The sequence below is a fragment of the Mus pahari genome, chromosome 11 (genome assembly GCF_900095145.1).
Source record: "Mus pahari chromosome 11, PAHARI_EIJ_v1.1, whole genome shotgun sequence".
Lineage (NCBI taxonomy): Eukaryota > Metazoa > Chordata > Mammalia > Rodentia > Muridae > Mus > Mus pahari.
This window is the reverse complement of record NC_034600.1, coordinates 17,496,526-17,507,883: the sequence shown is the minus strand read 5'-3', so window position 1 is coordinate 17,507,883 and position 11,358 is coordinate 17,496,526. Positions and strand designations below refer to the sequence as shown.

Sequence of the window (11,358 nt, the reverse complement as noted above, 5' to 3'; positions counted from 1 at the left end):
TTCATAAATGGGGACTGGATGTCTGGGTTACAAGTGACACTGAAGTGAAGTGGCTTCATATCTGTGCTAGAATTCTCTGGCTCTTATACTAAAGTATTGCTGTTCTAACAAAAAAATAATAATAATGGGAAAGGAAACTTGCCTTTAGTTGAATATTAAAGGGCAACTAAGAAACTGAAGGTAGTGTTTGAGATGAAATCTCATTTCATACCATTATGGCAACAGTTAATCAAGAATCACCAATGGTACAACACCTGGGGGAAATTTTCTCTTAGGAACAGGGCAGTTACATAATCTTAAAATGATTTCTGAGTGCTATGTTGAAAACATATGTTAAAGAAACTAAAATAGGGATGCTTGAGGTTGGGTATAGAATAATAGATATTTGATTAGAGCGAAGACAGAACTCTGGGATAATAAAATGAGAAAGCCAATTTTGTCAAGTGTCATTGGGCACCTGGGTAGTTCCTTCTCCTTCCAAGAACACAAGAATACAAGGCATTATTCACCTTTCACACATTGGTCATCTAATTTGCACAGACTATATTATGGGTAAAGATGACATCTCAAAAGTACTTATTCCAAGAAATAGGTCATCTGGGACTGCCCTACACAAGAAATTAGATGTGAGGAAATCAAGATAAATTTCAGCTACACCTTTGTTGTTAAGGTAAATGTTACCCTTGCATAGCCAGTAGTTCTTGGGACCCATGGCAAATTACCAGCTATTCACGTAGCAAGGGAACCAAGAAGAACATGGTATAATCTGTCGCTCACTAACTCAATCAAGGTCTATATCTAACAAACCAAGCCAAATCAAGGTCATGTTTCTGATCTCTCCTCTCTCTCTCTCTCTCTCTCTCTCTCTCTCTCTCTCTCTCTCTCTCTCTCTCTCTTTCTCTCTCCACTCTCTGAGCTAGATACAAAATAGAGGATTGCCTTTCTCAACGGAATTTCCCTTTACTTGGAGAGTGTCTTGGAACACAGATACCTAACATTACTTGAAGAATAGCCCTGTGTAGAGCTCTCTGAAAGGAATGCATGACTCAGCATCCCACCCATATGATAATTAGGTACTATGTGATGTCAAATCAACCCTTTCCACCCATGCCCCATATACCTACCCTCAGAACAGTAAAGTAGAGCTGTCATACGGAAGCTGACTTGCACAAGTTTTTCCCCATACTTATGGAAGTCCAAATCCTGCTCACCACTTCTGCTCTTTCCACTTTTATGGGCTCCTGACCAACAACTGCCAAAGAAAGGGAGATCCACAAATATAGTGTGATAAAAGACAAAATTTTAAAAATTCTTCTGGTTAAAGGGAACTAAGGTAAAATATACAATGACTAAATATAATATCAAACCATCAGTTATATTTCATACTAGAGAAGAAAGGCATTATTAAGCTTTAGAGAATGTTTCTGGTTTTGGTTTTTGGTTTTTGGTTTTTGGGTTTTGGTTTTTGGTTTTTTCAAAACAGGGTTTCTCTGTGTAGCCCTGGCTGTCCTGGAACTCAGTCTGTAGACCAGGCTGGCCTCAAACTCAGAAATCCACCTGCCTCTGCCTCCCAAGTGCTGGGACTAAAGGCATGCACCACCACTGCCTAGAGAATGTTAATAGACCTTCTGACAAAATTGAGATAAGCATGATGAATTTAAATGTATAGCATTGATCCATACTGTTATATACAAGAATGTCATTCATAGTCTAAGGGAATATACATTAAACTATTTGGGGTTATCATGGTGCATATTATGTTTTTAAAAATATCAAGAAAGAAACAAAGAAAGTAAAAATTATAAGCCAAATGGAATACAATATTTTTAAATGGTCTAAATTCAGTTAAAGAATATATGTGCATATTGCTTTCTAATCTTATTTAGATTAGATTTTGTGCAAGATTTTGTTAGTTACATTTTTACAAATATTTCATAAACTAAAATAATAATCAAAAGTAAATTTAGTTTATCATGGGTGTAGGAGGATGCCATAGGCCCCACCTTGGTGATTTATGGTTGTTGGAAAGAAGAGTCTTGTTCTAAAGTGGTATAAACATTTATGAGTTGCCCTTTACTTCAGTAAATAACCTCCTTCCCATACTTAGGCTATAAACTCAATTAATCACAGTGGAGTGTGCAAAACATTGGACGACATGAGACAAGGAGGAGAAGAAGCTGAGAAGGATCCCAGAAGACAAAGAAGAGAGAGGGGGTGATCATAGTTTAAAGTAATTATATGAATGCATAAAACCGTGAAACAAAAATGAAAAACTTGGAACTCAAGCATTTTTACCCCCTGCTTTTGGAGAGGCACCACAAATGTGGCAGTGTGTCTGCCAAAGAAGACATACAACCCCAAATCAGCTGACTAGCTTAGAAAAGCAATGGAGAAAACATCCAGTACTGAGTTGAGCTCTAGATCTAGGCTTTGGCAGACTTGAATTACCTGGGAAAGTGCCATTTTCAAAGTTAGATGTATGAATTGTCTTGAAATCCAATCCTTTGTAGTCCACTGGAAGACAATGAATATATGGTAGAAGCACAGTGTGGGTGTCACTGTAGTTGACCGTGATCATATGAACCTTGCCATCTGACCTGCCCTTCTAACACTCAACTATGTAGCTGACTCCTGAAACTGGAGAATTGACCATCTATCTTCTCCAACCAGCTTCCACTGTTTTGAAAGATCTATCCAACCAACAAAGCCACACACACACACACACACACACACACACACACACACACACACACACACACGGATTGCCCTGGTGCTGCTTGTATTTTGATGCTAATTCTGCTTCCTCAATAGGATCTGCCCCATCTAGGAGTGAATCACATACTCAGTTGATTTCATGTGAACCTTATCCCCACTTTAACTGGTCAAATGAAGGCTAGAGCCTGTTATTAGTCAGTGGACGGTAAAGGTAGGGCTGGAGGTTTTAGAGAGGGAGAGAGAGGAAGGAGGAAGAGGAGACAAGGAGCAGAGGAGAGAAAGGAACACAGAGGAAGAGGAGGTAGAAGGAAGATGGAGAAGAACCACTTGGCCTGAAGGAGCCACAGGTAGCAAGGGATCTCATAGATGGGCAATACGGTAATGTAGTGGTATATCTGCCCAATTTAGACATGCAGCTTGTAAATATTATACCTAAGTTTTGTGCTCTTTGCATGGGCTTGTTGGAGTTGGAGATTTACTGCGACATGAACACACATACACACAGAGGGGCAGAGGGAGATGGAGACAGAGACAGAGAGACAGAGTGTGTGTAAATAGAAACCATCCTAAAATTACTCTCTGAAAATATCTACATAGTCCTAAGGATTTTTCTGTCATAAAAAGCCAATAACATTTTCTAACAAATGCCTCATTCCTTATCAATTTCCTTCCACTTCATAATGTTAAGTACCCACATTGTGGCAGAATAAAATGATAATTTAAAAACTAGTTTTTATTCTAAATATTCCCATGGAATAGTAATGAGATAAGACATAACATTATAATACATGACATTACTTCCATGGAATATTATACACTATTTTTTCTAAATGAAGTGAACAGCGCTTGAGGTTGGTGATTTTGAAGGTGTTAATTTTTTTTTCTGTAGGAAATTTGCATGAGGTAAGAGTTTTGAAGAGGACACTAGGGGATAAGGAAAGGAAAGGAGGAAATTTCAAACAAAAGAAACACAGTGTACTCGAGTTCACTCATCAGAAAATCATTTTTCTTTCTTCTCATACCCTTGTCTCCCAGTGGCATCACTCAACCATACAGAAACTTGCAGCATATGTGCAAATATTAATTAACTCAGTCCTGTCATGTTTTCTCCTTTTTCTAATGTCAAATTTTCCTCTTATAGATCTGAAATTACAAACAGGTGTCACAATGTCTGGAAGGTATATAAATTCAAGACCAAAAGAAATGTGTTAATTTGGATTTTTCAGTTTATCTTGTAAAGTTTCTTCATTACACAATTATTTTTAAGTAAAGTTGAATTTACATAAAAATTATTGTATTTTAATTTTAGTTTCACTGTTCTACATAATATATTTCAGTCTCCAAATACTCCTGTGTGTCTGAAGAGTGCCTTACTTTGTAATATACACATTTCTCACTACTTAAAGTAACTGGATTTTACTTTTTAAATATGGCTTTGGAGTGAATCTCTTGTCCCTAAGGATAATTTTTATTTTATGTTAATCAATTCATGGAATGTTACATTTCTCCTCCAATGAACTTCATAGTAAAAATATATCACATTTTCCCAAAGTTTTTTTTTTTAAGGCAATTGGCATTTGTCTGGCCAGCTCCTACAATAGGAATACAGATTGCTAAGTATCCTCTAGAAGAAGTATAGCATCGTCCTTGCTGCAGGTCTCTACATTTGTCCCAAATTACTCCACAGCTTAGAGACTTTGTCAGCAATGTGCGAGATTTCCTACTGTTCTGGGGATGACAGATTTATATGGAAAATATTTGTTTAACATGGTTTATAAATGTGTGGGTGAGTAAAATGATGGGGAGAGTCACGCAGGGCCCCTTATTCATGTGTCTGCAGTGTGGGTGGGAAGGAGCACATCATGGATTGGCAGAAAGACCTATATCTTTATCACTTACTTTTCTCATCTGTCTCCTTGCACTCTCCTTTTTTCCTTCCAGACTTATCTTCTTTCTCTTCCCATGACCACTTCTTAAACCTGTTGTGTTTTCTCCATATCAGTGGCCTGGATTTTCTCTCAAATCTCAAAGACTGAGGATTAGTTTCTAATAAGGTGATAGACTTCTAAGAAAACATTCCTAAATGGAAGCTGCAAGCCTCAGAAATATTGGAGTATGAGTCTATTGGATTCCTCTGGGCAAGCTCATAACCAAAGTCAAGAAAAGGGCCACTATGCTTCTCACTGCTCACTGAAAAGTTAGGAGGAATCTGTGGTCAGCCATTCTTATTTTATTAACTTGTTGCTTAAACAATAGAATACCACCAGATTTGTTTGAGCTTTTCCCCTTTCCATTATAGTGAATTTAAAAGTGACCAAGATAAGAACAAAATCTATTCTCAAAATATGCTATTAGGTTCTTAACTAGTTGATAATTTTTAAAGAGTATAAAGAGAACAATATATAATTAGTGTAAAACATCACTTATGATTATTTTTTGTTGGGTGGTGTGTGTGTGTGTGTTTAAATATAAAACATGACTTATGATTAGTTGTTTGTTTCTTTTTGGGGGTGGTGTATTTCTGTGACTCTGTGTGTGTGTGTGTGTGTGTGTGTGTGTGTGTGAGAGAGAGAGAGAGAGAGAGAGAGAGAGAGAGAGAGAGAGAGAGAGAGAGACTGCATATGTATAAGTGTGTGTTTTATGTTTTAAATAAAAATGGGGAGATGGTACAGTATGTAGTAATAGTTTTGCAAGACTGAAGACATACGTTCAGATACTCAGAACCCAGGTAAAAGCTGGAAACAGAAGCATAATGTCAATAATCCCAGCATGCTATAATGAAGAAATAGAAAAACAAAAGTCTGTAGGAGCTCAATGGCAAGTAGTCTGGCTTACACAGGAGTGAAGAAATAGTTGCTCAAAGCAAGGTCTCCATGCAAGGACTGATCCTAAATGTTGTCCTCTGACATCCACATGTATGCTGTGTCACTAAAACACCCACACACATACACACAAACAATAACACACACTTACAGATAAACACACAGAGACATGCACAGAAACACACACCCATAAAAAGAAAAGAGAGGAGAAAGAAAAAAATTAAAAGAATAGTATTTTAATCCAGTGTTTTGACGTAATTGTCATGTACATACCCTAAGGGTAATTGTAGCAATGAACACAGAGTGCCAGAATGCTGGAATGTGCATTTTTAAGTATGTCTAATATTGTCCAAAGATATAAGATAGCCAAACAGTGCTGCTTTATGTTCAGTTTTTATCAAAGCTGAAAAATCATTCCAGTAAATGGAAAGATACAGGCATTTAGTTAGGATAAACATATTAAATGACAAAACAAAGCTGTCATTCAGATCTATAATGAGAAATATTTAGTGGAATATTGGGAAAGGGTTAATTCCTATTTTACTTTATTTTATTTATTTTTCTCTTATATATTACATCCTGACTACAGTTTCCTTTCCCTGTCCCTTCTATCCTCCCAGAACCTCCTCCAACACTCATACCTCACCACCACTCTTGCTTTCCCTCAGAAAAGAGCATGCTTTCCAAATACATCAGCTAAATGTAGTATAACAAGCTACATTGAGACCCAGCATATACCATCACCTCAAAATTAGTCAAGTCACCCCAGTAGGACAAGAATCCCACAAGTAGACCAAAGAGTCAGGGACAGCTCTAGCTCCAATTGTTAGGATTTACACTAGAACACAAAGTGTCTTACTTAGGGTTTTCATTGCTGTAAAGAGACACCAAAACCACAGCAACTCTTATAAAGGACATTTAATTGGAGCTTGCTTCCAAATTCAGAGTTTCAGTCTATTATCATTATAGCAGAAAGCATGGCAGCGTCTGGGCAGGCATAGTACTGGAGGAGCTGAGAGTTCTACCTGTTGTTATTTAGGCAGTTGTGAGAATATTGACTTCCACAAAGGTCTCAAAGCCCACTCCCACAGTGACACACTTCCTCCAACAAGACTACCTATTCCAACAAAATGATACCTCTTAATAGTGTCACTCTCTGGGCCATGTGTATGCAAACCACCACACCAAACTTCTCAGACATAAAATATATGAAGAGGACCTAGGTTAGACCTCTACTGGTTCCCTGATCTCTTTGAGTTCCCATGAGTCCCTGTCAGTTGATTCTGAGGACCATGTTCTCTTCGTGTGTCATTGACCACTGTGGCTCCACCTATCCTTTGTTCCTCTCCTTCACAGGACTCCGAAGTTCAGCCTAGTGTTTGACTTTGGTACTTTCCATCTGTTCCCATCAATTGCTTGATGAAGTTTCAAGTAATTGTTAGACCTAGGTAATAATTTATTAACTCTAAATATCTCCCATAACCATTAATTGTTTGCAAGCATAACCATGTATAGACCACAAATTTATGCCTAAAAATTTTAGAAGAGGCTTTTCTGTGCCAGGTAGTGCTGGTCAAGCTGGTGGTGGGACTGGGCTCTGGAGACAAGATGGTTACAATTATTTGTATATTCTGTGAATGTCCTCCCCTTTTGTGGACTCTAAGGAACTTCCCAGGAGGCTTTTAAGCAGAGGAAGCTTCTTCCCTTAAGAACTTAGGGTTTTAAGAGGTAAGAAAGACAGCTCTCGATATTGTCACATCTGGAAAGGACACTGGCACATTCCAATTTCTGCCATCCTCTCCCAGAGACAGAGGTCCCAAGAAGGATACTCCCCAATTCTTATGAAAATAACTTGTGTAACTGTGCTTGATCTGCTACAGTCCTAAGATAATTCTAGCCATTGGCCTGTGTGAATCACAGAGAAGACTCACTGTTGTAAATTAGAATCAATGATAGATCAATCTACAGGTAACATTATTTAAAGTAGACTAAAAGGTAGAATTAAGAATAAGAAAGTATTCCCTATTTATAGTCTGGAGATTATAGGCCCTAGAGATGGAAGACATGGGACTGCTGTTGTTATTTTGCAAATTAGCAATGTTGTTAAACTTCCTTCTGAATATTTGTTCTTATACAAATAGATATGTGCCACTGTCAGCCTTGGTGAAATAAGTCTTTCTGCAGTGGGCACTAGTCAGTACAGATTTATAACAATTCAAAACACAGAGAACAAGCATGAATGTTCAGGCCTAAACTGAACTTTTATACCACCTTCTCCTCCTAGCCTCAGGAAACATCAAGGAAGACAGGGTAGAAAGAATATAAGAACAGGAGGATGGGGAGGAGTACTTTGAAATGTTTTCTTTTGGGCATAGCATTGCATATTCACAGCAGATAAGGTTATTTGCATATACCTGAGAAAAAATTAAACTAGTCAAAATCTAGCATAGGGGTGGCAGTCCAGTCACAAAGCCTAGCTCTACCTGAGGAGCAATTAACAGTTGATGGCTACTGGAGGAAAAAGGGTCAATTTTCCCTAGAACATGTCACCACTGTTGGGTTTCTTTGCCAAAGAGATGGCTAAAAACCCATTTACATTTCTATGTGAGTAATACTAAATGTACTCAGTGGGATATCTTAAACAAAGAAGGCATAAAGTTGGGAGGGGCACACGTTGTAGGATGTACAAAGAGAGTTGGAGGGAGGACATAGACATCAAAATTAATTGTATACATGTATAGAATTCTCGTAGAATAAATATAAATATTGTTACCAATCTTTTAATGTGAAAAAAGGACAGAACAAAACTCTTCTAAAACTTGAAAAAGGGACTGAAGAGAAAGTTTAAGAGTGCTTGCTGAGCCGGGCGGTGGTGACTCACGCCTTTAATCCCAGCACTCGGAAAGCAGAGACAGGCAGATTTCTGAGTTCGAGGCCAACCTGGTCTACAGAGTGAGTTCCAGGACAGCCAGGGCTATACAGAGAAACCCTGTCTGGAAAAAAAAAAAAAAAAAAAAAAAAAAGAGTGCTTGCTCCTCTTGCCAAAGAATCAACTTTCAAGAGATCCAATATCTTCTTCTGACTTCCATGAGGACCAGACTACATACATGGTGCACATACATACACACAGGCAAACCATTAGATAAAATGGGTAAAATAAAATATCTTGGTTCTTTGGTCTTGCAACCTGTGTATGCCCCAGTACAGGGGAATGCCAGGGCAAGAAGTGGGGGTAGGTGGGTAGGGGAGCAGGGCGGGGGAGAGTAGCACTTTAGTTTCCTCAATAAATTGTTTCTGGAAGCAAATCCCAAGAATCCTAGATCTGAACTCATAAAACAGCCCAGGTCCTATTGAATCACTAAAGGTTAAGCTATCACTTGGTGCTGGTCCGGGCTCATTCTAGATTCAGACTACATTTCCCACAATCCATCGGAGCCAATATGACGCCCGGTGCGATATAAACTACAAAGCCCATAAACCTCAGAGTCCGCCCGTTGAGTACGTTTCAGGAAGTTCCGGCTGTAATTCCCATCTTCCCTTTCGGTCTTGGCGCTCGGCAGAGCAAGGTCGTGAAGAAAGGAGTGTTAGGTGGTACGGCCATTTCTTCCGCCTTCCGTGTCTGCGTCCCTCGCAGAACTTCCAGCAGCGACATGTTGGGCCAGAGTATCCGGAGGTTCACCACCTCCGTAGTCCGTCGCAGCCACTACGAGGAGGGTCCGGGGAAGGTGAGTGAGGCTCGGCGGCCGGCCTAGAGCGTGTGGGGAGGAGGGAAGTGACTGTCCAGGAGCCCGGGGAGACACGCAGGCCCCTCAGTCCACATCCCGGTGAGAACTGGGGAGCACGGCGCCCAGCCGCTACCTCCACGCCGCCGGTCAGCCACTGCAGAGCGGGGCCTAGAAGGTTCGGTTGGAGCTGGGCGGCGTCGGAGACTGAAGGTCATTGGGAACAGAAGAGGGCCAGTGGCTGGGTATTAGCGATGTAAACCAGCAGACTACATTTAGAGCGGCGATCCTCGGTTAGGCTAGGTTTAGCCCCCGGTGCAAGTAAACCGAGTAGTTAGTGGTGACGGCCCCGGAATTGTTAGGTGAAGCCTGGTAAAGGGAAGAGAGCGGATGTGGAGTAGGAAAAAGAGAAATTGTACTGTGATTGATAACTGCCGTGTACTGGGTGGAGAATTTCTAATAACAACGAACCAGAATGATGTGTTTGTTTCTAAAGTTACTACTTCGGATATATTAAAAACACAAGACCCTTACACTTAACGGGGCTTACCAACTAGTATTCAGAAAACCTGGGTGATAATTTACAATGTTCTTTGGAATGCAGCTGATTATAAACTACGCGATTGCTCCCGACCCTTTTATTAGAGCAAGTTCAGATGCTTTAAACGAATGTTTTTTGCCGTGTTCTCTCTTTCCCAACAGAATTTGCCATTTTCAGTGGAAAACAAGTGGCGGTTACTGGCTATGATGACCGTGTACTTTGGATCTGGGTTTGCCGCACCTTTCTTTATAGTAAGGCACCAGCTGCTTAAAAAATAAGGATATTTAATTCATCCCTTTAACAGGTAATTAGTAAGTTTCTAATTTTCCTAGAACAGTAGTTTCTATTCTATACCCTATACACTCTTCCACAACACACAAGTAGATAGTTGTCTCCAGATTCCTTAAGGTAAGTGTAAATGTCATATTGGTAGAGGCCATTTGGAAAACCTATAAAAAATTTTAAGTTTTGATCAGTAAAGGTCAGTATTTTACAAGTACTCCTTTACCCTAATAATCTGTATATATTATGCAACACGCCTGTAAGATAAGTAATATTAAAACCCCATTGAAGACACAAAGATAAGTTGATTGAGGTTCAGTAGCTAGAAGCACTAGTGTAGGGTTCCAGATAATCTTCTATGTATCACACTTTGTAAATCTTCTGAGATAAAAGTGCACTTGGGATAGCCAACCTTTGACATTACCAAATGGCAGCGACCTCTACAAAGTTTATGGGGAAGAAACCCTGAAATGTTCCAGAGTATTCTCTTCATTTCTACCACTCCTAGTTATCTATTTTAAGGTAGTAAGTTAGTCTGCTGAGGTTGAAAAACAATAAGTTACTCCATCCATAGACATAGATCCATTCATATACATATGGGTTTATTTAGCATAATTCATGAAAATGTTGGTACATGTGATGAAGCAAATCAGTATGAATAAAATGATACTGTAAACGCTTTCTGATGTATCAATTGATAGATGATGTGAAATTGCTGTAACTTGTAAAGTCAGGTTTCTAATGCCATTTTGTTTTTCTTTTGCAGAATGAAGAAAGTTTAAGAGATATGATCTGAAAATTGGATTAAACTCTTGAACTCTTATACTAGAAAAAATGTAAATAAACTAATGACATAAATATTTAATGCCTCGTCTTTGCAATAAGGAATGTGATAGTTATTACTTTTGTTTGATTAAGAACTTTCTATGAGAATTGGAGTGATGGATCAGTGCATGTCATGCCTACAGGACCTGCTTATAAGGCCTGGTTTTATATCCTTGAGTAGCCTCCCTGATCAAGAGCTGCTTTTGATCCCAGTACCCAAGAGGCATAAAATGTCTGGTCAAGCTGGTTTGTTGAGCTAACTAGAATTAACACAACTCTGCGTTCAACAAAAGACTGCTTTAGAAGGCAGTAAAGGAAGATAACTGACATAACTTTGGACTTGCATTTGCGTGCTCACACATGTGGTCCCAAATGAGAATGCATATGCATAAAAACACAGTTGCATATGATTTAGACTTTATTATAATCTTAAATTACTGGATTTCATTAA

At 39.1% G+C, this 11,358-nt stretch overlaps 1 protein-coding gene and 1 non-coding gene across 2 annotated transcripts; both read left to right on the top strand.

Annotated features, from left to right (window-relative positions):
- The first annotated feature begins 9,062 nt into the window (after positions 1-9,062).
- Positions 9,063-10,944, top strand: LOC110329085 (cytochrome c oxidase subunit 7C, mitochondrial). Its single transcript, XM_021208646.2, has 3 exons — positions 9,063-9,262; positions 9,962-10,104; positions 10,849-10,944. The coding sequence occupies exons 1-2, from the start codon at positions 9,188-9,190 to the stop codon at positions 10,076-10,078; spliced, it is 192 nt and encodes a 63-aa protein (XP_021064305.1). The 5' UTR covers positions 9,063-9,187; the 3' UTR covers positions 10,079-10,104; positions 10,849-10,944.
- Positions 10,713-10,772, top strand: LOC115065043. Its single transcript, XR_003844842.1, has one exon. It is a non-coding gene; the product is annotated as a small nucleolar RNA Z39 (small nucleolar RNA).
- Positions 10,945-11,358: the final 414 nt, after the last annotated feature.